Source organism: Archocentrus centrarchus, chromosome 3 (assembly GCF_007364275.1).
Source record: "Archocentrus centrarchus isolate MPI-CPG fArcCen1 chromosome 3, fArcCen1, whole genome shotgun sequence".
NCBI classification, from domain to species: Eukaryota; Metazoa; Chordata; class Actinopteri; order Cichliformes; family Cichlidae; genus Archocentrus; species Archocentrus centrarchus.
The window spans coordinates 15,585,516-15,612,865 of NC_044348.1; the positions used below are offsets into that span (position 1 = coordinate 15,585,516).

At 40.5% G+C, this 27,350-nt stretch overlaps 2 protein-coding genes across 2 annotated transcripts; one reads left to right on the plus strand and one right to left on the minus strand.

Moving 5' to 3' along the window:
- Positions 1-10,131, minus strand: tmem41b (transmembrane protein 41B). The gene is made up of 7 exons (XM_030726177.1): positions 9,920-10,131; positions 7,499-7,616; positions 6,991-7,119; positions 6,226-6,319; positions 2,507-2,611; positions 1,583-1,721; positions 1-1,497 (listed from the first exon to the last, which is right to left on the minus strand). Exons 1-7 carry the CDS (start codon positions 10,005-10,007, stop codon positions 1,328-1,330), a joined length of 843 nt encoding a protein of 280 aa, XP_030582037.1. The 5' UTR covers positions 10,008-10,131; the 3' UTR covers positions 1-1,327.
- Positions 10,132-12,699: 2,568 nt separating this feature from the next.
- On the plus strand, positions 12,700-27,137 carry ipo7 (importin 7). Its single transcript, XM_030721437.1, has 25 exons — positions 12,700-12,907; positions 15,171-15,252; positions 17,646-17,799; positions 17,914-18,072; positions 18,178-18,334; positions 18,461-18,550; positions 18,636-18,730; positions 18,987-19,071; positions 19,198-19,332; positions 19,578-19,677; positions 19,770-19,846; positions 19,983-20,099; positions 20,538-20,627; positions 20,773-20,938; positions 21,022-21,182; positions 21,656-21,784; positions 22,592-22,658; positions 22,827-22,952; positions 23,080-23,177; positions 23,286-23,381; positions 23,523-23,743; positions 24,801-25,009; positions 25,109-25,315; positions 25,396-25,512; positions 26,063-27,137. The coding sequence occupies exons 1-25, from the start codon at positions 12,824-12,826 to the stop codon at positions 26,158-26,160; spliced, it is 3,120 nt and encodes a 1,039-aa protein (XP_030577297.1). The 5' UTR covers positions 12,700-12,823; the 3' UTR covers positions 26,161-27,137.
- Positions 27,138-27,350: the final 213 nt, after the last annotated feature.

Here is a 27,350-nt window from a genome sequence, read left to right on the forward strand (position 1 = left end):
TAACAGGACACAATTAGCCATTCAAAACAATTTAAAGAACACAATCTAGCAACATAAATCAGGCATCAGCATATTTCCCTAGGTGAAGAAAGGAAGCAGTAAAAGCAAGGCAAGGCTCAGACACTGCAGTAGGTTGGCAGTCTTACTGAGCTCAAGAGAGTATCATCCATTGTATCAACATCACTAGTTAGACATAATAGGGTGGAGATGAACACAGATAATCACAGGACAAAGAAAGAAGGAAAAAAATTCATTGTTATCGCTTCTTCCAAAACTTGAGCCAAATCTTGACCTTTGACTTTTCAAATTTACACAAACCAAGACAACTCTTTTGCTTTTTAGTGCCCCTGATGTGATGGATATTCATTGTTTAAATAAAATTACCAGTTAGAGGTGTTGCGTTTGGATGTCCTGTGAAGAAATATTACATCAGCTTACGCTGTACTTTAAAGTGTGCAGTAGCAAAGAAGCTTAGAATATGCAGAGCCATGGATGAAAAGAAAAAGGACAGCTGTGTGGCAGAGGATGCAGGCACACTTTGAGGAAGATCATAGGAATTGCTCACATGTCAACAAAACACAAACTTACTAAGATCAGTGCTTACGTTTTTCCTTTTCTACACATTTTAATGTATCCCCATGCTTGGCATACACTTGCCAAAGCAGGGACCCTGTATCAAAATGCACTTTTAAATAACTAAAATCCCCTTTGACAAGTAGTGTGACAGTTATTGCTGTGGTGGTAATCATACTTCATCAAGTAGACATATGTATGGAAAAATAAATATTAAAAAGGGGAGTGAGAGTCAAAGGTGCTACCAAGAGGATGTAGTAACTTTTCTGCTGCTGTCCAAGCGCACGTTCACTGGAGAACATGTTCACAATAGTCCGAACAAGGTGCTGATGACACTGTTCTCAGAGTTTCTAGCAAGATGACTTAAGCACGTGAAATTAGGCTATGTGGAATAACTGTGACTGCACATTAGAAAAGCATCCTGTAGGCAGTACCTTTAATTGCCTGAAAAAAGATCATACAATATAATAATAAGCAGTGCGTTAAATTAAAAAAAAAAAAAAGTTTCTAATATTTATGAAATGAGTCACATAAACCAAATAAAACTTGTGCAAGCAGTGGCCTGTTTGCGGTTTCCTTGACATCAGGAACAACCCACCACTGCATGCATTTTTGTGGTCAATGAGTGCTTGGCAATTACCGCCTACAAGACTGACGCAGAGCAGCGTAGTGACAGCTGCATGTTCCTGAGCCGAGGTAAGGGAGATGTTGAGGATCAGCCAGCAGATGAGTTGCTGATGTGAGGTGACCGTTTCTACTCTAGTTTCTGCTGCAGCTTCTTCTGGAAGCAGACGGGCAAAATCGAGAGCACGGCCAGGACACCGAGCACAGCCAGGGAGTTCCAGGAGACGGCCTCGCCAGCTGTGGTCAGTTTGTATAGCGTTGTACCTGCGTTGATCGCTACGAAGGATGGCGGTGCCACTCCTGTCGATCAACGTTGAATGAAGGTTAGTCAGTGGCAGCAAACATTACTAAAAAAAGATCCAACAGTAGAGAGAAGGCGTCTCACCGAGAAAGGTACCAATGAAGAAAACTCCCAGAGGCACATTGATGACAGGTGAGGTAATGTTGATGAACCAGTTGGGAAGAAATGGGGTTATCCTCAGGAAGATGATGTAATTGATTAAATGATTTCTATGCTTGTCAACCTGCCATTGGAAAAAAAAGAAAAAAAAATCATAAGCAGAATATTTCTGAAGTTACAAAAGATACAAAAATATAGCTTTACAGTAAATCTTATGTGACATTTTTAATAACCAGCTTTTATTAAAATCATGTCAGAGGACTGCTGTGTCGTGGAATATTAGGAACATTAAAACTCACTTTAAGCCATCATTAATACTTGCATTACAAAATGAAACAGTGTTCCTGTTTTTGTCTGGAACTGCAGCAATTAATTAACTAATTAATCCATTTAACAGAAAATTAATCTGCACTTTTTGTTACTTTTATAACACAAGCTCCAAACTAAAAATTCACCAGTCTTGACATTTTGGGAGAATAAATATCAGTGTTTAAAATACCATTTTTAACCTAAATAAATAGCTGAGATCCATATCAACGTTGTTTCTGTTTTGTTTTTGTTTTTTTGTTAATCCATATTTTTGCAGTGGAAACTTTCAAAGTCTTTCAACTCTTGATCACGCCATGCTTAGCATGAATAAGTACAATTTACAAAGCTAATTTCAGATATAAGGACTGTAAGACTGATGGGACGCAGCAGAAAAATCACTGGCTACTGAAGTCTGTGCATGTTCTCATTTAGAAAGAGGCCTGTGGCAGTCATGAAGGTGAATACAATGGTGTACCCTTACTCGAGATACTTGTTTTTTAGAATATGATCATTTGCTGCTATGCCATTTGTCTTTGTGGGTTTTTAATTACCCAGATATATCAAAAGAAAAACAAAAGTTCCTTCACTGTGGAAACTCACCTGCTGAGACCACTTCTGTGCTCGCTCTGTAAGATATTTGTAGACCACTGGTCTGCCCACCAGATATGACAGCATATAGCAGAAGGAAGCACCCAGGCCAGAGCACTGCCAACAGACAGAACATGATGAATGACTGAAGCAGATGACACAGAAAAGACAACCACAATCTCAAAGCTGGATGCAGAAAACACTCTTCTGGTAACTGAATTGAAAACATGTAGTAAAAGAAAAAAAAACCAAAAGGAAATATGTGCTCTCAAAATATAACTAAATTCAAAACTACACCCATATTACACCACTTTTTCATGTTAGCAGCAGTGGTGTGGCGTTAAAAGCAGCATGTAGTTCCAAAGAAGAGGTTGTGTCTTGGGGTTTTCACACTTTAACCAACACCCTTCTTGGCTGTAACAGCAAAAACATCTGGGTTTAGTCTGAACAAGACTAAACCACTAGTGTGAATGCATCGTGTTTTTACAGGAACAAAACCAGTGCCGAGGAGAAAAACATCCAGCCAAGAGGCCACAGCTTTCACATGCTGTGTGCTGTGCATGCAGGTACTCAGATTAAACTGGTGGCTTTGTTAAACATGTTGAAACATCACATATTTGTCACTATTCTTGCAGTTGTTAATGTGGAATTTTTCTTCAACACATGAAAAGTCATGTGTTTAAGGCACGTTACACTGTTGACTGCCCTAGATTTACAGTTGTGATCAGACGTTTGCACACACTTATCGTAGCCATAAATATAAAGGTCATTTGGGGCTTTTCTTTGAACAGTTCTTTTTCAGGGGTGGAATGATTGTACAGCATGCATCTTTAATGACTTTAAAAAAAAAAAAAAAAAAAAAAAAAAGAAGAATTTGGTGCACAAGTTTGAATTTATTTTGGATTTTCTCTAATCCACACAGGGTCAAAAGTATGCATACACGCTCCAATATATACATACATACATTCACTTAAATCTTTTAACAAATGGTGCTGAAAGCTCAGTTTTCGTTGAACTTGACATGGCCAAGGAGAATTGTAGATTAGAGGAGGTCTCTTGGAGCCATTTCTAAACAACTGCAGATTCAAAGATCATTGGTTCAAACAGCCAAACTTAAGTTCAAGCTATTCAGATGTGTTGCCGCTTTTCCAAGGTTTGTAAGAAGACCCAAACTGTCACCCTCAGATGAGAGGAAATTGGTTAAGATGCTCAGGAACAACCCAGGAACCACCAAGGCTCAAACCTGCCATGAACTGGAAACTGCTGGAACACCAGCATCACTGTCCACAGTGAAGGCAGTTTGAAGTTGCCATAGGCTGAGAGGGTTAGGGTTAAACAGCTTTCATACAGCTCATTCTGCTATTGACTCTTGTTTTGAGCTTCTGGTACCCCAACCGAACTCTATCCTCCAAGATGACAACCCTCGTCCCCACAGAGCAGGGTTTATCAGAGACTACCTCCAGAATTGAGTTGAGAGGATGGAACAGCCTGCCTGCAGTCCTGACCTCAACCCCACTGAACACTTGTGGGATCAGCTTGGGTGTGCTGTTCATGGAAGAATGACCAACACAACCACATTAGCTGAATTGCGACAAATGATGGTTGAAGAATGGAATGCCATCCTACAGCAGTGTGTGACCAAGCTGGTGACCAGCATGAGGAGGACATGCCAGGCTGTTGTGGCTGCATATGGTTATTCCACATGCTACTCAGGTCCTGATTGTTAAACAAATACTGTTAAATTGCCAATATTTTTTGTTTCTTCAGAGTTCATCCAAGCTCATAAACCACACCAAACAAGTCAATAGCAGCATATATTGTTTGGCATTGGTAGAAAAGATCTGGTAAGTTTTTCACCTGCGCAATCCACATATTCTACTATGCTGCTCAACCCACAAATGCACTTTCCTTACAAATGTGGCACCATTTAAGGGGAAATAAACGGGCTTTCCAACGGTATGATTTACTGCCAAGAAGCACTGATACAACAAAGAAATAAACAACCAAACACAAATTTCTTTACTTTTTATGCTAGGTTTATATCTTCTATATTTCTGGTATATGTCTTCAAGCGGTTAGCCAGGACTGAGTGTCTTTGTTTGGCAGTGTCTAAAGCCTCAGGTATGGACAACCTGTACTTCTTATGCTGCTTTTCCTCTGGCACCTACTCAGGACAACTCGACTCGGCACAGTTTGTAGGGTTTTCCATTAGGTCCTAGTACCAGGTACTTTTTTAGTACCCACTCAGACGGAGTTACAAGCGATACGAAAATGTGGCGTTGAAGAACAGCATGGCACTGATTGGCCAGGGAGTGTCATCACTAGTCGAGTTATGAGAGCGACTCCTTCACCAGAATCAAATGTGCCATTTTTAAAACAACAGCGAGGGAAATGGAGACACACAACCCAACACTGTGGTCCAACGACGAGGTGCAGACGTTTCTGTGCTTGGTGGCAGACAAGAAATAACCAAGTGCATCAGGAGGTCTTGGAGCTAATGGATGGGTTTGAGTCACATACAAATTATGTCACGTGACTTCTGGCCATGTTGCTATATCGACTCCACCCGCATTGAAGTGGTACGCAAATAGAATGCAAACAAAACCACATCGAATCGAGTCGCACTGAGTAGGTACTACTGGAAACGCTGCAGAGGCACCCCTTTCTTCATCACACCTTTCTGCATCTCTGATAGTTGGCCAATTTTCCTTTGTGCTGCCTTGATCTTGGCCTCTAGTCTTCTCCATGGAAGGTACTGCTCCTTGTGGCTGTTTTCATCTTATAGCCAAACATCTCAAGGACCGCTGTTGCTGTGGTATAGATCAGCTGGTTGGTTTCAGTGATGGTTGCAGTAGGGATTGTCCCTAATGCTGCATTCACATCTTCTAGTAGACTTTCAGAAGGTACTTCATGTAATCTTGCTAATAATGATATTCCATGATCTTCTCTTTCAGGTCAGCTGCTCTTGCATTCAACGTACCAGTTGTTCTTGGGGCTAGGTGTATGGGAAGATAATCACCCCCCCCCCCGACCTTGCTGTAGCATTTGTGTTTTATACAAATGTTGGAACACTGAACTACTAGTTTTTTTTATGTCAATATAGATGTTGAGGCACATATGGGGTGATGATGTGCAATCTGCAGATATTATAGGCATTTTTAAGTCCAATAAAGTCTGATAACCTCCTGCACCCTAAAGCCAACTCCACCTCAATCAGTAATGTTGTCAGGTACACCCTGGATAGCCCATACTTGTGGCATGGTAAACTAACGGAGCTCTGGCCACATCTGACTCACCTCCAGCTGTCTCACAACACTTGCCACTGGAAGAGGAGAGGGTGTGATAGCTGCTGTGCAACTGCTACACCACCTTAAACAGATTAAGGCACTGGAGTTGTTTAGTTGTTGTTAGTCTAGATGTTAGGTTTCGAAGAATCCACAGGTCCCACGTCCCATGTAAGCCCTTTCACTGTAGTAGCATTCCAACAGTTCCGTATTCTCATTTCTTGTCCACTTATGCTTTATATTTTTTCCAATAGTCCACTTAATGTTCTGGTTCCCCAACATCTGGTGCAGACGTCGACAGTCGGACCACCGTGACTTCTATCACTCATATCCATGGTAGACAGGAACCCCCATTCATTCATTTAAACATATAAATTACCAATCTTTTTCAAAGAGATATTCCTTTCAAATTCTTGCAGTCACATATTTCATACAGTTCTTACTCACCAAGCAGACTAAGAAAAGAGCCAGGGGGAAAGGATAAAGATATCCAGACAGTATGCTGAGGAAGATCGATCCAGGGATTGCAAAAGTCTGGAGGCTGGTAAAAGTGTTAAGGTGAACACCTTGGCAGCATGCAGATACCATATAGGTATATTCTTGTTTAATCAAACAATAATCAATAATCAGTAAAACAGAAGCATCTCCCTCCAAGCAACTAATAAATTAAAAAAAAAAAAATCTGTTTCACACAAGGTTTGCCTTCCTACAGCAGACGTAACGAAAAGATCAGCTACAATGATGGTATTCTTTTGTCTGTTGTTTGAGAGGTTAAAATGAGATTATGTGCACACACACCAGACTTATCCTCAGAGACATTTCCTCCACATGGGATAGCATGTTACTTGGAGCCAAAGTTTCACTTGTTTGTCTTGTTACAGCAATAACAGAGTTGACAATTTAGATAAATGACTCAGATTTTTTTTTTTCTAATAACTTTTACATGAAGGAGATGCCACTGACAGTTTTGAAAATCCATACATGGTCATACAATTGCCAGCTGGAAGATTCAGTCAGAAGAAACTGATGAAGCTGTAATCAGAAAAATATGGTAAAATAACCTCAGTTAACAGTAGGTTAACTGAATAGCTGGTGCAAACTATCAGTGCAAACCAGTCAGTCACACATAGCCTAACCTTAGCAAAGCAGTTCTGAATAAATAGTAAGGTATATATTTTTCATAAAAGGTAATCATGTTTTCTCCAAGGATACAAAACATATGTTGCAAAGTAGGCCACCAACACCTGGGTATAGTAGGTGTCTTTGTATTTGGACAACACTGTTCCTAAAGCTTTGGCATCATCCATGTCTTTTGGGATCTTGATTTTTTCCATTTCATCACTGGAAGAAAAAAAAGAAAGAAAATATTCAGGCCAGTCACATTTTGCCCCCCAATTTGCCAATATTATCAAGACAATACTAACTTTTTATACAGTTATAAAGCAATTTTTGCCAGTTACTACACAAAGTATTTTATGAATAGGTATTGAAACAGCTACTAACAGAAGAAACTGTAACTGGCCATTAGCTGGTTATGACTCATCACCACTCAGTTTTTTGCCACTGAATGTAACAAAGTCACATAACACCCCACTTGTGAAACAGCAGAACTGAATCCATTACACAGAAAAGTAGTGTCTCTTAAAACACACTTCTTCAGATCCGAGAAATGTTTTGGGTAAATGCTACTTTATGTTGAAACCACACCAGGACAACTTACTCTGAAAGCTCTGGGAAGTTCCTGTAGACGAGGTACATGACTGAGGCAGAGCAGGTGAAGATGGACACCAGAATCAGCAGAGACATGCGTGCTGAGCCCCCAACACTATGCTGAGTCGCTGTGGGGAGAGAAAATTAGTCAAACACCAAATAAACATGAATTATGAAATCAGATAAGCTACGAGGAAGCCTTGTGTAATTTGCATGTGTTTTGCATCACTCGTTCAAGCCACTACAGGGAACTAAGTCTCCCCCATGAGAGAAACTTGCTGTTGCTAACTCTCTTTATCAATGCTTTCAGGATTTACATTTGACCGTAACATCTAACCATAAGATCAATTGTTTTATACAGAGAGGAACTTCGTCTTTTTTTTCCCTCCTTTTTTCTATTGCTTATTTGAAACCAGTTGCAGCACACTAGATGGTCTGGGAACACCTACTGAGGCTAATGTGACACATTTGATCACAGAGTTGATGACACTGATAAACTAGCAATAGAGTGTGAAATAAATTTCATGGCATTTAATTTGCCAATTAATATTTAAAATTTGTATAACTGGCTTAAATTACAAATTGTATCTTCACCTCCAATGAGGTGAATGAGCACAACGTCATAAAAATAGTACTGTCACCTGGTCACTCCTGCCTTGCAGATCCATCTTGGGTGATCCAATCACAATTGGACAGCTCTCTGCATTGAGATTCAATCACTCACACCACATTCAGAGGTGGTCTGAGCCACATATAGCTCTACATCAGTGCACATGTGGCATTAGATTTAATGTGGATATCACTTCCTTGCTCCATATGCAAATAAACGTGTATGAGCAGCAGCTATGCACTTCCTATGCCTAGTTTGGTGGAGGTTAAGACTGGGTATATTCAAAGCATACACCTTTATTTAAGGTGGGCCTGGCCACCAGACTCCAAAGTCAACTGATTTGTTCCACAAGTCATTAGCTAAATTTATTCTCTCTGATTGGGGTGCTGGTGGTCCTTTAGGCCTTCTCCATCATTTTCCAAGTGGCACTCACCTGTTCCACACTCCTGTACAATATGGTCACTTCCAGCTCCAAAAAGCCAAAGGTCAAAATGCCTAAATCAAGGGTTTTGCTCTACAAAGCAATGAGTCATGGATTATGTTAGAATGGCTACATCCACTTCATGGCTCCAGGCAAACAAATCCATTATCACTGTGTGTTTTTTTTTGTTTGTTTTTTTATTTATACAGTAAGTGGTACTCTCAAAATATGTACTTCCACTTATACAGTGGATGTCAGTTTTGTGGTTCAGCAATGACCAGGACACATTTAATTCAGCCATGTCCTCCAGACCACCCGTGATGGTAATCCAAGTGATCGAATCTCAATATCTTTGCATCTTCGGTGCATTCAAACTTAGAGCTGTCCACGTGTGACTGGATCACCCAGGGCCTAGGTGTTTTCTGTTGTGGTAATTTCTTATCTGGGTTGGCCATTTGGACAAGAAGAGGCAAAGTTCAGGAAGAAAAAAAAAAAAACACTTCAACACAGGACTGACGTGAGCCTGAAGCTTGCCTGAAGGGAAACACTGATACGTAAATGAGCTGTGGGTGTCCTGTGTACAGTGTAAATGCAATAACTGTTAACGTGCAATAACAGGCTTAAACTTCAGATGCTCCCCGTTATCCTTTTTTAACGTTGGGCACTTTTGGCTGTCAGTGATGGTAGCAGAAAGTAAATCAGTACATTTACTCAATAAATGCACTTTACCTTTGTATTTACATTTCATGTCAATTAATAGATCTATTAGACTTTATTTCTGAGATAAATATTTTACTCTTTAAACGGTTACAGGCATTTTACAGCCAGCCAGCTGTTACTTTAGAAATGGCGTTTTGACATGTAAGTGCATTCTTAATTAAACTTAATTTACACCATAGACAGAATTATAAAGCAGTTGCTTTATAATTATTTTCTATTACTTTCTGTACATTTTACTGGAAATATGAGCTTTTATGGTATTTTGGGGAAGTACTTTTTGTTGTTATTGTATTGCTACTGCACCATTAGGATGAATACTGTACTTTCCCCACCGCCTTCGTTAAGCAGCACTTTATCTTGTCGCTGATTAAAATAGTCATTTGAGGTTTTGCTCTCGTTTTACCTAATAGGCATAGTGACTAAACTGGCTAACTAAGTTAAATAGGATTGAGGTGGATTTTAGCTAACTTTGTGATGTGTTATTTATACCCTTTGGTGTTATAAAGCTTACCAACGAAATCAAACAGGGCTAATTTTATCCATCTGGTTCCAGCTGCTTCGCAATGCGTAACGGCCTCAAAGTAAAAACGACGATGTCAAGTGGTTGTATTGCTTCATCTGTCTCCATTAGCTTTCCTTTTCGGTTAGCGGTTAACAGTTAGCCACCGCCGTGAACCTACCTTTCAGTACTTTAGAGTTAGCCTTCACCTCTTCCTGCGCCGAGGACAAACCGTCCGCATCTCGGGTTTCTCTCCGTTTTTTGGCCATTTTCTGGGACAACGTTAAGATCAGCAGAAGTACCAATGCGCGGTGAAGTAACAGCCGGTGAGACGATCGAGTGACACCGGTGTGTCGACAGCCTGATGACACGTTATACAGACTGACCTTTTACCTTCACATTCAGGAGCAAACCTGCACCATTTACAACAGCGCCCCCAGCGGCGGCTCGCTTTCCACAGTTACGCTGAAGTCCGCCCATCCATCCATCCTCTTCCGCTTCCACCTCTATCTATTATAGACACTTTTTACATTGATGGTTATTCCGTTTATTTATTTAACAGTTTCTAGTGATTTTTAGCCAGTACTTAAGTCCTAAAAATAGTAAAAATAGTACTTAAGTACAGTAATAATTTTAAGGTAATTTACATTTTATAGTATACTTATGTATGCAGTGGTGATTTGGTGATTCTAAATTGCCCACAGGTGTGAATATCTGTCTGAATTGTTGTCTGTCTCTCTGTCTGTTATCCTGCAACAGTCTGGCAACCTGTCCCAGGTGTACTCTGCCTTTTGCCCCATGGCAGCTGGGATAGGGCCCGACCCCCAGGACCCTGAAAAGGATAAGTGGAAGAAGCTTGATGGACTTTGAGAAGTGGCTCAGATTTGTTCACCAAAGAAATCCTTGCCATCATCCACATCCGTAGTTATACCACATGTAAACATTATATGTAATAATAATAATATGCAGTTAGTGGGGTTAGGTTAATTGGTGATTCTAAATTGACCACAGGTGCAAAGAGTTGTCTGTCTGTGTTGGCCCTGTGACACACTGACAGCCTGTCCAGGGTGTACCCTGCTTCTCGTCCTATGGCAGGTGGGCTAGGCTGGATTGAATGGACTATATGTCATTACATTTTTGAGCAAAATACTTTCTGTTTCTGACAGCTTTTTAAGTTTCATATATTAAGTTGTTACAGACAAAATACAATAATGAGGATATAGACAAGCATATGATTTATATACATGATTTTCCATTATAGAAAATTATTGTGTAAGGTTTTTGTTACAGACTTGTGGTCCAGAATTAAAAGCAAACACAGAATCAACACAAAATAAATAGATACATTAAAAGAGGGAGAAAAAACAAAACAAATACATACAACTGTACAAATTTACTTTACTTTGTGCACAAGTTTGAATGTATTTTGGATTTTCTCACAGGGTCAAATGTATTTATACAGGCTCAAATATATACAGACACTGTTTGCTTAAATGGCTCTTGGCAAGTTACACCTCTGCCAGACACTTTTAGTAGCCATTAACAAGCTTTTAGCATAATTCTGACTGGATATTTGACCTCTCTTCTTGGCAAAATTGGCAGAGTTCATTTAAATTGGTTTCCTGCCACACAGGAAACCACTTTTAACTTTTAAGCACAGTCTACAAATTTTCAATAGGGTTGAGGTTGGGGCTTTGGGAAGGACATTCTGTTGGAACACCCAAATGTGAACAAGTTGGTACAGTGTTCTTAGGTTTGAAAGCCTCACCTTTACTCCTCCAAACATACTTTGTCTCGTGTGACCATAAATTTTTTTTTCCAGAAGGCATTTGGCTTGTCTTTGTGGGCAGCTGCAAATTTAATTTCAGCTTGAAGGTTTTGATTTTGGAGCAGGGGCTCCTTTCTTGCTCGGCACCTCTCAGCCCATGGTGATGTCAAACTGGCTTCACTGTGAACAGTGATGCTGGTGTCCCAGCAGTTTCCAGTTCATTTGAACCTTGGTGGTTCCTTAACATTCTAACAAATTTCTTACAAATCTTCTTTTATGCAGTCAAAAAGAAACTACCAGTTGTAATCAGTCATGGGAAGTAATAGACTTTGGCCTTGTCAAGTTCAAAGACATTGTAGAACCTTCAGGAACATTTATTAAAAAATCGAAGTAAGTGTCTGTATATATTTGAACATGTCTATATACTTTTGACCCTATGTGGAATAGAGGAAATCACGTGCAGTGTGCAGTTCAAGTCTCATCTCATTGCTGAAGTGTGTGCGTGAGTAGGTGTGTTTGCAGTTTAAACAGACCAAAAATGTGGCACAGATATTTTAACTGTATTAAATATTTTATATGAGACTAAAATATTCCATATGGCTAAATAGCGCTGCAGTCTGCAACACAATACCAAACAATTAAAAGTGACACTAACCATACATCATAGCCGGTTTCACTACCATCTTATAAACCTTCCCTTACACTCTTGCTGCTATCCTTCTGTCACACACAACCCCTGACACTCACACTATCCATTGCTTTGGATGGTTGACCCCAGGTATTTAAACTTATCTATCTTCACTACCTCTGCTCCTTGCAGCTTTATCTTTCCATCTGCCTCCCTCTCATTCACGCACATGTAGTCTGTCTTGCTTCTAATGACTTTATTTCAGACTATCGAATAAAAAGACAAAGTATTTTAGGCTGTATAACTGGGATTTCATGGTCATTAAAAGACTTAAATTACCTCTATTTGTACGGAGAAAACAAAAGTATTCAAAGTTTTTTTTTTTGTTTTTTGTTTTGTTTAATTTTATCTTTGAATAAATGCAACCAGTAGGTGGGTCAGCTTCATCATCTTTTTCAATTTCTGGTCATAAAAGGATACAATTTAGCTGGAAACTACAACTCCCATAGCTCCACGGGCGCCGCCGGATGTTCGTCTTGCACAAATTTGGCGCTGATCTATCCGGGTACTCCATTCACTGCTTCCTTTCGCGCCGGGTAACCGGAGAGCCGTGCGTCCATGTGCGCAGTGACTGGGAATTGATAGAGCTGTGATATAGTAAAATCCGAGCCGTAAACAGAGCTTTCGTAATGGATCCCGAGTCTTTGGTCGAAGCCCTTCGGGGTACGATGGACCCCAACCTGCGGGAGGCCGCGGAGAGACAGCTGAACGAGGTAAAAGTTGAGATGATTGCAGTTGTGGCGCGGTCTTGGTATGGTCGGGCCTCGGCTGTTCACAACATCAAGATGGTGCGATCACGCAGGCTGGGCTTCACCGACTTTACTGTGGCAGATCAAGCGCTGAATCACACTCGGCTAGCAGACAGTCGTATTGCCCTTACCCTAGTTGCTATTTAAGCACCACAAGCACGAAGTGAATAGCGTTTTTGTGATTATAAGATGACACACTGGTGTGGCAGCAACCAGCGTCAGTGTTAGCCTCATCTTGAGCCAGCTGTGCTGCTAATGCTAACGAAGCTAACCATTCTTGTCCTGCCTAAGCGGTAACCGTTAGCTTAGCTCGCAGCGTTTCGGTGTAATTTAGACTAAATTCACGGCTGACATAGGGTCAGAATCATACGAACGACTTTTTAGGTGATGAACGGAGCTGATCAAATGCGAGGCATGTGGTAAGCAGGGTATTTAACAGCGGGACGCTGGTGTCTGGCTAGGTGGCTAATGTCAGGTAGCTAACTTAGCTACTTGTTGGACGAGCTGCCGTAGCTCCGCTACATAGCTCCTGCTCACGTGTCACTGGCAATCCTTTAAATATTCGCAATACTTAACAACGCAGTAACATTTGCGGTGCATTATTTTAGTACTGTTTTTCTTTGCTTCGGCCAGCATAGGGTCGCTGACTTTGTAACTGCTTCGAAAAATGTGTAATAAAATAGTTTTGTTTTCCGAGGTTCATGTGAGGTAAAGTTAAAGAGTTAGCAACTGTCCTGATCGAGGCAGCACCCGCACTGTGGCTAAAAATGTCTGTCATCACTAATTATTAGTCTTATTCTGGCAATTAATTTATATAAAACAACGTGAAGCCCTTAAAGTCGTGGGTTTAACTCGGTTTAAGTCATGAGTTAATTTTCCGAGAGTGCATTTGGAGCTCACTGACTCGGCTGTATTTGTTAATGGCGATTAAATGCGGGACAGAGTCATCCAGTTTTTGAGAAGATCAGTGATGCCGACAGTGGCATCATAAATGCTATGAGTATTTGCCTGTAGTCTGCTACATCTGTTGTGTAAAATTAAACGTCTATTACAAATTCCTAATCGCGCTCTCTGGCCACTACATAGTACAGCTGATGTATTGGGTTGCATTAGGTGTATCTTAATAAAATTTATTGCTGCAAAGCGTCCTCATTTCAATACTTGAGTTTGTGCCATTGAGGGCATAGCTGGTGATTTATAGTGATGGCTGGACATAATAGCAGCTCAATAATAAACACAGCTTGGAACAATATGATTTTTGTTATTTTGGAAATGCGCTAGATTTCACAGGGGTACCTAATGAAGTGACTCTGTTTTGTTTATCATTATTCAGGTGATATCTCAGTTGTGTATTTTTGGCAATGCTCGGGGCTAAGGTTTTACTTTACACCCACATAAGCATTGTTAGTGTTGCTTCCCTTGAATGGTAGAGCTCAAAGTATTTTCACACAGCTGGCTGGACTTCTTGGAGTTGTGGTGTTTAGAACAATAGAAGTCATGTCTTCTGGAGGAGGATGGAGTAAATCTGTGGTTTCTAAATGTGGTTCTTTGCTTAGTCATACACTGTTTTTCATAGAAAATTGTCAGTTAAAGAGTGAATGAAGCTTGAACAATTCAGTTCTGTGACACTTGAGTTGCAGAGCATTAATATCATATTTGGAGACTGACTGTGCTGATATGTGATTTTAGCAGTTTAATCATATTTTAGGGTATAAATTTGTCTTGAGTGACGCTTTAAATTTGATGCTGACTTTGGAATTGTTTCTTTTTGTAAACTGTTAAAAAATGCTTCAAATAATGTGTCAGGTTTTTAAAGATAAGTCATCACATGATTCTGTTGGCAGTTTCTCAGCAACAGTGTTGCTGTGAGTATTTGAGTACATAGTGTGTGCTCAGATTGCTGTGTCAGACTTCCATTAAAACTGATATGAAGTCTATTGCACATGAAACTGCACTAAGAGACGTTGGGGTGTTGGTATAGCTCAGCGGGTTGGACAGGCGACCCTGTATATGCTGAAAGGCTGCTGCAGGAGCTCAGGTTTGAGTCTGTCCCAAACCATTTCCCATGTGCCATTACTTACCCCTGCTCCGTCGCTCCTTTCCTGTCTGCTATGCTGTCCTTGTTATAAAAAAAAAAAATAAAGGCCAAAAATAAATTTTAATGATAAAAAAAAAGAGATGTTGTCTTTGTAACAAGCTTACACGGAGTTGTTTTCCATCCTTTCAGGGTCACACCCAGGTAAACTTTGTGTCCACGTTGCTTCGTGTCACCATGTCTGATCAGCTGGATCTGCCTGTCAGGCAAGCAGGTGAGTCTAAACTTTGTCAGCGAACAAATAGTTCAACAGTTGGTTAGCAGGTCAGTTGAAGAGGGGAAAAAATTCTGTATGTTAATTAGATGTAAAATAGTTTAAAAAAAAAATGTGTAACAGACCATTGGGTTCAATGTTCAACTCCTGTGTTAAGTGTATTTCCTGAGTCAAGCTGTTTTATGAATCGAAACTGAATCCCCAAATAAGTCAATGTTCGATTTTTACATAAAAGTTTATTAAAAGCTCTTTCACTTTTAATTTCTATTGAATTCAGCCCTTGAGCATGATCAGTACTCAAGGGCTTGGTCAGGAAAATGTCTTTCATGGTTTTCTGTTTTGGTTTATTTTAAACTCTTATTACAGTGCATGCTTTTATATCCTTGTATCCACTGAATCCACCTTGCTACTGTTTGACTTTACAATTTTACCACTTTTAGCCTACACTTGATTCTAAATTTGTCAGATTGAGTTAAACGAGAAAACAACTACTGCGATGCCAAGTTAAAGGGGTCACTTATATAATGTTTTTTTTTTTTTTTAAATATGGGTTATTAAGCGATGATCTGTGATTCACACTTGTGTTTTTGTGAGGCTAAAGTACCACGCTGAAGTGCAGTGCACACGTGGAGTTTGTTAAATATAGCTTTAGTCAAAGGCTGCTCTCTGAACATAGAACTTTCCCTCCACTGACACCTTCCTCAAAGTTAAAATCTGGGCCAAAGTTGTTACGGAAAGTGCACACATAGTATCTTAATTATTGTGCGTACACCTTCCAAGTGTACATGGCTCTCCCAGTAAAATAAGCTGCTATAGATCTGTTTTCGGGTGCTATAAATGACTTTTTCAGCCACAGAAAAAATGTCAAAAATTATTTAGCGGAGCAGCTCGTCCAGACTGCACTGAAGCTCTTGGACTAATATCAAAAGTGAAGCTGACAACAAATGAACATCATTTTAATTTATTGTTCTGGCACGTATTCACTTTGACTGGCCAGATTATTTGTTTGCAGCCTGTCTGGCTTGATGCTAGTAGGCAGTAAAACACAACAAAATGCTTTTTTTTTTTTTTGAGTGGTACTGCTTTAGTGGTGATTGACAGTTGTTAGATAATTTTTCCATTAATGGATTGATCAGATGCAGTGATGGCAGCCAGCTGTCTCCAGGCAGCATGTCTGAATGTAGATTTGAGTTGTATGTGACTAAGTGTTGACAGGATGTGCAGTGTGAGTTGTTTTGAGATTTCTGTTACCAAGTGAATACAAAGGAGCACCACAACTTAATTCCCTTTTACCTCGATTGAATTTATGTAAATATATTTTCCTCATGGCTATAAATCTCATTTACATGACGCATTCTTAGTGACTTTGTTGTGCAGTGTAGTCATAAGTTAAAGGGTTTGGGGGGGGGGGGGGGGGGGGGGTGCTGTGCTCTGTCAGCATTGATAGGCTGGATTATGATTGACTCAGTTTGTGTAGGCATTGTGTCGGTCTCTCCTTGTGAGCCACAGACCTCAAAGTGAGGCCCCACACTGTAGATGTGAACCCAGCTGACACCCTGGTGCTACATTCAAAACTACTGACCTACAGATGGTGGGGGGGGGGATTTATTTCTGCAGCATAGGCTTTATCTGGTGCTGAATTCACATTGCTGTTATGTACACAGCCATAATGATGATGGGTGCAATTTTGGGAGCTGGATAAAGTTGTGCATGTTACAATTAATACATGGTGGCTTACTTTGATATCCCATTGTAAAGAGGAGCATAATCGAATCTCATTTTCAGTTCAGAAGTTTTTATTTCTCGTGCAGTTAAAGCTATCAGCTATTGTCTTTATAAATCTATCACACCCCTTTTCTTTCCAGTGAAGCGTTATCACCACTCAAAAGTCCACACTCACTGTATTTCATGACAAGCCAAGATAATGGAAAAAGAGCCTTTCTTTAAGTTCTTCTCCATGTGCTCCACTGCAGCCCTGGGCCCTCTTGTTGACCCCATCAGCACCCTTTAAAATTTAGGGGGGGTAGTGTGTTTGTTTTTGTTTTGTTTTTTTAGTTAAACTTCAGATTGATGATTAACAAAATATGTAAAGTATTTTCAAATATCGAACAGTGACTTTTGTATCCTGCTAACCAATAAACATAAAGTCAAATTTGTGTTAATGTGGCATGCTGATGACATGGCTGTCCAAAAAGCTACTTCACCATGTGGTTCCTGCATTGTACATCTTAATTCTTTGATTAGGAAGCTGCCCAACTAATGTGGGGGAAACATAATGTGCTAATATTTTTAGATTTATTTTGTATTTTTTTTTTTTTGTCAGCATTTGTGTAATAGATTTGTTGTTTCACGTCTGGGCTGTGCTCTGTAACTTTTGTGTTCTGTCTGTCTAGGTGTGATTTATCTTAAGAACATGATAACCCAGCACTGGAGCAATGGAGACGGTTCAGGCACAGAGACGCCTGTTAATAACATCCCAGAGGAGGACAGGCAGTTCATTCGAGACAACATAGTGGAGGCCATCATCCACTCCCCCGAGCGCATCAGGTAACCACAAACCCCACTGGATGAGTAGAGCAAAAATGAGGGGCTCAGCAGAGTTTAAGTATACAGGCACTTCCTAAACCACCCAATCTAAAAGTCGTCTTTTGAACTCGTCAGGGTCCAGCTGACGACATGTATTCACCACATGATCAAGCATGACTACCCCGGCAAGTGGACGACCATCGTGGACAAGATTGGCTTCTACCTGCAGTCAGACAACAGCGCGGGATGGCTCGGCATCTTGCTTTGCCTTTACCAGCTTGTCAAAAACTATGAGTGAGTCAGTTTTAATCAGTTTTTTTTTTTTTTTTTCTTCTTTCCAGTCTTATACCATATGGCATGGGTTTAACATTGAGCTTGTGGGATTTGTGTATGAAACAGATATAAGAAACCAGAAGAGCGTCAACCACTGGTGGCTGCCATGCACATTTTCATGCCCATGCTGAAAGAACGCTTTATCCAGCTGCTCCCTGACCACTCTAGTGACTCTGTCCTTATACAGAAGCAGATCTTTAAAATCCTCTATGCCCTCTTTCAGGTATTGTTTGGTTTGTTTAGTAAAATCATTGCTCTTAATTCTTCTTTGATACACCTCTGAACACCTGGTATAGTTGGAGTAATACGCAGGTAGATAAATAACTGACTTCCTTGTTGCTTTCCACAGTACAATCTCCCTCTGGAGCTTATCAACAGACAAAACCTGACAGAGTGGATGGAGATCCTGAAGACAGTTGTAGACAGAGATGTGCCTCCAGTAAGTAGACAAATGACTTCCAGGTTCCAAGGCGTGCACATGTACTTTCACATGCTGACTGCGACACTTGTTCTTGTCTGTGCAGGAGACGATGCAGATTGATGAAGATGAGCGGCCTGAGCTTCCATGGTGGAAGTGTAAGAAGTGGGCCCTCCACATCTTGGCTCGGCTCTTTGAGAGGTAAAAATCAATTATCCTTAACTTCCTTAATAAATCGTGCAATCAGGTTTAAAAATATAGACTGTATATAAAAAATGGATATAGCTACTGTGATGTTACCCATTAGTTTTGGACTCTGCATTTTAACATGGGAATCTGTTGGGATTCACTTAGTTTTGGAGGCAGCTTCAAGTAGTAGAGGAACTACAGTTTTGCTGATTTAAAAATGTTTACCCTTATATGTTGCTGCGTGGGTTAACATTCACACTGTTTGCAGGTATGGAAGCCCAGGCAACACAACCAAAGAGTATGCAGAGTTTGCAGATCTTTTCCTGAAGGACTATGCAGTTCCTGCACAGCAGGTAAGAGCTTCAAAGCTGAAATGTGAGCAGCAGAAGAGGCTTTACTTTTTAAACTGGGCTATAGTTTCGGCGTTAACCTCACAACTATAAGGAGTTTTTGTTTTTTTTTGCAAACTTTGCTTCTAGGTGTTGCTTAAAGTCTTATACCAATACAAGGAAAAACAATATGTGGCTCCCAGAGTACTCCAGCAGACACTCAACTATGTCAACCAGGGGATAGCGCATGCTCTGACATGGAAAAGCCTCAAACCACACATCCAGGTATAAATACAAAATGCTTAAATATCTGGTAGACGTTTCACAATTCTGTATGAGTGTTAGCTGTCAACACTGAAGAGGAGCGGGCGCATTACTGTGTGAATGAACTTTGAAAATTGCAGTTTAAAATGCATCTTTGTGTTTGTAATGACTGGGAAGTGAACTTGGACAAGAACAGCTGGTTTCAGGGTCAGACCTGACAATTGCTTTGCTAATGCTCCCTGACTGTTGTGACTTTGATTTTTCAGGGCATCATTCAGGACGTGGTTTTCCCCCTCATGTGTTACACGGATAGTGATGAGGAACTGTGGCAGGAAGATCCATATGAGTACATCCGCATGAAGTTTGGTAAGCTGAATCAGTCGATGCCTGAAATCCAAAAGAAAGTCTATGCATGAGTGCTGACTAACCGTTACTCCAATCTGTACGGTCTCTGTTAGATGTATTCGAGGATTTTATATCTCCAACAACAGCAGCCCAGACGCTTCTCTTCACTGCCTGCAATAAGAGGAAAGAGGTGAGGTGACTGTGTTAATGTCATTGAAACTTTGGTTCCTATAAAAGAGGGAAAAATCAACAAAACAGTGTGTCCCCAGAATTTCTATTTAATGCTGTCCAAAAAAAATAATGCAATATGTTCTTATTCTGTCTAGGTGCTGCAAAAGACTATGGGCTTCTGTTACCAGATTCTCACAGACCCCACCTCTGACCCCAGGAAAAAGGATGGTGCCCTCCACATGATAGGCTCTTTGGCTGAAATCCTGCTCAAGGTAAACTGCTCTCTGCTGGCTCATTTTCTGTACTTACTAAATAAATCCTGTTTTCTAGGCACAGACTGAAAGGCTTTGGTTTCACTGTCGCTCATTAAAACACGTTTAACGTTTGTAACATTGTGCTCCAAAGGATGCTGCACAGTTTTTACCCTCACGTTTCACCATGACTGCTTTCATGAGTTTTCAGTTGTAGATGTTGGACTGATGGTGAAAACTATTCTTTACTTAGTTATGCTCTATTGCAGTCCATTAATATTTTCATAGGTGTGGGGTAAATATTCAGTGCTGATGCTATATAGTTATCAATAACCCATTTACTTGAATGCAGCCTCTTTCTGCAAGCCATAAATAATTAAGTAAAAAAAAAATTAAACACATTTGCGTTGTTTTGATTGCTTTGTGAAACTGACTTTTTAATTTAATCCTTTTATGCAGAAAAAGATATACAAGGACCAGATGGAGTTCATGCTGCAGAATCACGTCTTCCCCCTGTTCCGCAGTGAACTGGGATACATGAGAGCCAGAGTAAGTGATCACATAATCGCCAAATAAGCAGACAGACTCATGTGATAACAGCACAGAATAACTTTAGTTTTAATTTTTTTTTTTTTTTTAAGCTCATTATTTTATTTATTTATTTTTTAATGATTCCTGCCACGTTTTCTTGTAGGCTTGCTGGGTGCTGCATTACTTCTGTGAGGTGAAGTTCAAAAGTGACCAGAATCTGCAGACGGCTCTCGAGCTGACCCGGCTCTGTCTAATCAATGACAATGAGATGCCAGTTAAGGTGGAGGCTGCTATTGCCCTGCAGGTTCTCATTAGCAACCAGGAGAAGGGTGAGCAAATATAGTCGTAGAGCCTGATGCTATGTGAAAGTGCAGTTCACACCTAACTAAACTTTTCTTTGTGGCGTTTTTAGCCAAGGAGTACATTACCCCCTTCATTCGGCCAGTGATGCAGGCGCTGCTGCACATTGTCAGAGAGACGGAGAATGATGACCTCACTAATGTCATACAGAAGATGATCTGCGAATACAGTGAGGAGGTCACTCCAATTGCAGTGGAGATGACACAGCACTTGGTAAGTGCAGTTGTGATGGAGGCTAAACATTCGTGCCATAATCATGATTTCATCACATAAACTCCTTCTATAGAGCGACAATGAGGAGAGCTGTTACAAAGGAAAACTTTTGTTTTTTTGTTGTTTTTTTTTTTCTCTCTTCCCAAGAATTTGAGAATTATCTGTCACAGCAGACTAAAGTATCAGGGTTAAGTGTTTGGTCAAGTTTTCTTTTTACCTTTCTTCTAGATTCCTATTTTTGGCTTGTTAATGCATCGATAATAATGCCGAATGTCTGCAAAGTGACTGGATGTTGCTGCTTTTAACAGAAAACTGCAGCCAAATGTTTTGGGTCCCCCTCTTTCCCCTTTCAAAAGTGATTAATATGAAGGGTTCAATCTCCTGCCTGATGATTCATGCGTTGCTATGAGGTCACTAATAAATTCTCAGCCCATAGACACAGTTGTAATAATCTCTTGTTTGCTCTTTGGTAGGCCATGACGTTCAACCAGGTGATTCAAACAGGCCCTGACGAGGAGGGAGGGGATGACAAGGCTGTGACTGCCATGGGCATCCTCAACACCATCGACACACTGCTGAGCGTGGTGGAGGACCACAAAGAGGTTAGCATCATAGCCACTGAGCGTGCTGCCCACATGTACACCCTCCTGGCTGATGGTTCATCTCGGTGCCACTTCCTCTGTGGAAGCGGCTCTGGTCTGCTACAGCGTTCCTGCCAACACACTTGAGCCACCCACCAACTCCTGGGAACACGCTCTGTTCTCACCATGTTCAAAATGACTCAGAGGCTGAGGCAGGCGCTAGAAATAGAGCTGGGGCACGCTGCCACTATGTCTGCTGAAACACAGGACTACTGCTGCTCAGTCAATAAGCACTCGGGTTTTTTTTTTTTTTTTTTTTTTTTTTTAAATTGCGTAATGGTTCTGTAATTCAGTATTGTCAACATCCCATTTTTGTGTAGCAAAGCAATGTATTTTATTTGACCTGTGAATTTGAAAATGGACATGGAGCCGGTTCAGTGAATGTAGGTGCATTAGAGGACAGGTGACGTAACAGCACAGATACAAAAACAGTCATATTAGGGAATCCCAGTCCAAAATTTAGAAGTGGATATTGTTACTGTGCTTTCCATGCAAGTTTCCATGTATGCTTTAACTTTTGATATTCTATCAGCAAAAAAAAAAAGTTTTTTTCTTCTCTTCTTTGCAGTTGTTTCTCAGGAGTATAGTTTGTATTTTTACTTTTAAACATATTGTGAACAAAACCGTTTTTGCTTACTATTGGTACAAAATTGAGTATTGATCAAATTAACATAAGAAGGGTATGCTGTTAAGACTATAGTTTTGATCTCAACAGGTAGAAACTGAAAGTGAATTCTTCATTTCCTTTTATATTTTGTTCCGTTTCAGATCACACAGCAGCTCGAGGGCATCTGTCTGCAGGTCATTGGCACCGTGCTACAGCAGCATGTACTGGGTAAGCAGGACCGGTTCTTCCAGTGTTTCCACATTCCTCCTGCATATTGCTCTAAAACGCTTTATGGCTGCCTGCCTAAGGTTTGGTAATAAATGGATCATGTTTACTTCCAGTGATGCATATAAATTTTATTTATTTATTTATTTTTTTTTTTTCTCTTCTCCCCAGAATTTTATGAAGAGATCCTGTCCTTGGCTCACAGCCTCACCTGCCAGCAGGTGTCGCCACAGATGTGGCAGCTTCTTCCACTTGTGTATGAAGTCTTCCAGCAGGATGGATTTGATTACTTCACAGGTACTTTTATTTATTTATTTATTTATTTTATTTTATTTTATTTTATTTTATTTTAAATACTGTTCACATCGCACCCTGTGTGGCTTTGCTGTATATTCAGCTATGTGATTAACTGTTTCTCTTTCAGATATGATGCCTCTCCTTCACAACTATGTCACAGTTGATACAGACACCCTCCTTTCTGACACTAAATACCTGGAGATTATCTATAGCATGTGCAAGAAGGTATGCTGCTGAAGTTGTTTCTACATAATGTGAGCTGGCCTGTTTGTTCAAGCTAAATTAGCTGCTGAGCATGCTTTTTGTGGTTAAACCTATCCTGTGTTCATATAGGTCTTAACAGGTGATCCAGGTGAGGACCCAGAGTGCCACGCAGCCAAGCTCTTAGAAGTGATCATCCTGCAGTGCAAAGGCCGTGGCATCGATCAGGTCGGTGTCTGAAGATGATCAGTTACATTAAAAAGAGCAGCAATTGCGCATCTACAGGATGCACTGCTGCACTACTGGGCTGTGAAAGAGGGGAAAAAAAATAATGTAGATTTTGTTGTACATTTCCTCCTGCTCCTGAAGGTCGTGCCCTTGTTTGTGACAACTGCATTGGAACGTTTGACGCGGGAGGTGAAGACCAGCGAGCTGAGGACTATGTGCCTGCAGGTGGCCATCGCTGCACTTTACTACAGCCCCCCTCTTCTCCTCAACACTTTAGAGAATCTCCGCTTTCCCAACAACACAGAACCAATCACAAACCACTTCATAAGCCAGTGGCTGAAAGACGTTGACTGCTTCCTTGGGTAAGACTGATGTTTTTAATACTGTGAATTGGAGTTTAGGTTGAGGTGCCAGTTAGCAATTGAAGATCTAAAACACTGATTTGCTTTCATTTCCCCAGCCGACATTAAGTAGTAATCACTGTGAATCACCACAAATGACTGCTCGTTAATTTAAAACAGCCTGCTAATGCTGTTTTCCTTCCAAGTCTAACAAAGCCCTGTACCTCTGTTTTCTTTATGCCTGCATGTAGGTTTTTTTTTTTTTTTTTTAAATTAGCCATTTAGCTTGTCACCAACCTTGACCACTGATTTACTGAACTGCTTTTTAAATGGTACAGATATCTTGAATTTTGGTTTATTCAGCTGCATTTCTGTAAGGAAGCGGTTAGGAATCATTAACTATAAAGCAGCATCAGACTCAATGTCTGATGCTCTTTGTCATTTATGGTCATGTTAATTTCTCTTGGTTTACTGTGTGTACCCATTCTCATATTTGGAGTGGAGATTACATTAGTGGAGCTGGCTTCTCCTTTGGCTACTGAGAGTGCAATAAAAGCTTCCCAACGAGGAGAGGGGGAAAAAGCTTTTCAGTTGGTGGATAAGTTCTAGACGACCACAAAGAACTCTTCCAGACACCTGAGCGTTTGCCGTTCAGCTTTCTTCCTTCTTTTTAGTGAGTGGTTCATTGCTGGTGCTTAGTAAACACAGCATAATATCACATTTAATATAGCAGCCTGTTGTCACATCTGACCACCGCCCTTTTAGTATCAGGTTGCTGCATCTCTTGTGTGACTGGAGGGATACGCACCTAAGACACTGAAGAAAAAGGAGGGAGAAGTCACCTTTTTATAATTGATTAAATTGACTAAAATTGAAAATAAAGGGAGCTTGCTGTGAGGTCAGCTATGAACAGTGAGGCTACCCTGAAATCACCATTAACAGTCTGTCCTCTGGTAGTGAAAATATAGATGACTACCCAGCCATGTTATCTCTCAGTATACCTTGTGTTGACTGTTTATCCTTAATGAATCTCTAAAAAATAAAATCAGCACTACCTAATGCTCTGCTCCTCTCACAGCCTCCATGACAGGAAGATGTGCATTCTGGGACTCTGTGCTCTCATGGACCTCGACCACAGGCCTCAGGCCATCAACCAGGTGGCCAGCCAGCTTCTTCCAGCAGCCATTTTGCTTTTCAGTGGCCTCAAGAGGGCATACGCTTGTAGAGCAGAGCATGAGAATGAGGAAGATGATGATGAGGAGGATGGGGAAGAAGAGGATGATGCCGGTAAGATTATTTTCATTTATTTTTAAGTTCTTTGAACCTAATGCTGGGTTAATCAGGGAGGTGAGGTCTAAATGTGTCACCTTACCTCTGTAAATATAGCGGAGCTGGGCAGTGACGAGGATGACATTGACGAGGAGGGTCAGGAATACTTGGAGATGCTGGCAAAGCAAGCAGGAGAGGATGGAGACGATGAGGACTGGGAGGAAGACGATGCAGAGGAGACGGCACTCGAGGGCTACACTACAGCTGTAGATGACGAAGACAACTTGGTGGATGAATATCAGATCTTCAAAGCCATACTACAGAGTAAGATGACAGGCTGATGGTTAAAACCAACCATTATATCTGTGTTTAACATCACTAACTGTCACTTCACTGTCATGCAGATGTTCAGACCCGTGACCCAGCATGGTACCAGGCGCTAACACAATCCCTCGACGAAGAACAGGGCAAACAGCTTCAGGACATCGCCACGCTTGCAGACCAGAGACGGGCAGCACATGGTGAGGGCCGGCTAAGACTACTCAAGTTGACCAATCTTAATCTGGTGGTGCACTAAAATCTGAAATTAAAGTGTTTTCGAATGTGCTGCTTTTTTTTTTTTTTGTTGTTGTTGTTGAGACGTTTATACTTCTAATAAAAACTACTTTAGCACTCACTGCCTCTACCTAATTGCGCTTCAGACTAGCACACTGGGAGTCAGCCATTATTGGCCCAGAAACACATGGGATAATAAAAATCAAATTTTCACCACATGAAAGAAAACGTGTATAATCCATGTTCAATAATAAAAATAAAGCACACTGTGATGTCAAGAAGAACTACAGTGGTGTCCAAGGAGGTGGTTCATGCTTTTCTTTTTCTATCTTTCCCTCATTTGTGGTGAACTGATGACAAAAAATAAATTACAGAAATGAATAAATTAAAATTTTGAAAAGGCTGACCACACTGAGTGGCAGTAAATGAAAGTTTTCTGTTCTGTGGTTACCACAGGCAATTTTCTCTTGTTTTTTAATTTATTTTTAAATCCTATTGCTTATTATCTAATTACAGAATCCAAGATGATTGAAAAACACGGCGGATACAAGTTCACAGCGCCAGTGGTGCCATCTACTTTCAACTTTGGAGGCACTGCTCCAGGAATGAATTGAGTCATCTGTTCTACTTTTTATTACTCTGTGACTGATTGTAGTGAAGTGAAAAAAAAAAAAGCTTGTGTTGTTCCCTTAAGTAGTGGTTCCAGAACTGGTTCTTCTCAGTCATTCTTCAATCTATAAAATGGGGAAATAGCACCAGAAGATGTGGGAAAGCAACCAAAATGCAACCAGTGGCTGGGGAAAACGAACCAAGAACTTGAGCACGATGCAGGGGAAGAAGCTCTGAACAGCGCTGTCTTCTGGAGCCCAGTGTGGAGGGGATACCATGACAGCAACTCTTTTTTGTTTTTTATTTTCCCACTTAGACAAAATTTGGGGATTAACAGTTAGAATTGATAATGGGACTAAACATTTCATTATCGCTGTTAAGGCCAGGTGGCCTAATAAGATTATACCTCTGGTAGTGGTGAAGTCAATGTTATTTTCTGCATAAACAAACTCACGTTTATGTACATACAAGCCAAGGTTATTGTTTATTTTTCAAGTAGCCTTGAAAAACAACCAGAGGCATTTGTAAGGTATCAACAGCTGTATTCATATGTAGCATATTGGATAATTCATAGCACTATGTGATGCCTGATCTCTGTAAATTAATATGACTAGCACTTTCATATTGTTCAGGTCTCCTAGCCCTCTGTATCAGACTGCAAATTTTTTAAAATTGAAAACTATTTAAAATGAAATCAGCTGTAACTTTGTTACTTTGCAAGTGATTTCTGTAATGGCTGGTTGTAATAATCTGGTTACAGAGCGGATCAGTGGGCAACTTCAGGAAAAGAGAATGCTCTTGGTGTTCACTATTGGCTGCAGGACACAAGTGTTTGTGAGCACAGAAAGTGCAGTTGGATACATCTTTGAAGCCTGTACAATTGGACTTATCGTGAAGGTCTCAAGCTTTTGGTTGGTGTATGGATGAACCATCTATATATACAACAACATATTAAAAAAACAAAAAATAAGGGAATTCATGATCATGAGTGTTTCCTTATAAAGGGAGATGTCTTTACCTGCTTTTGAATGTGTATGAACTAGTAAATAACTATAAACACTTGTTTGGATGACGATGCACCAGAAGCAGTGCTTTCAGGTGATGTCAGAATCAGTCATTTCTTTAGCATCATTAACTGTCACGTACACTATATCCCTGCAACCACTCAGAAACAAATCATAAAAACTGGGCCCTT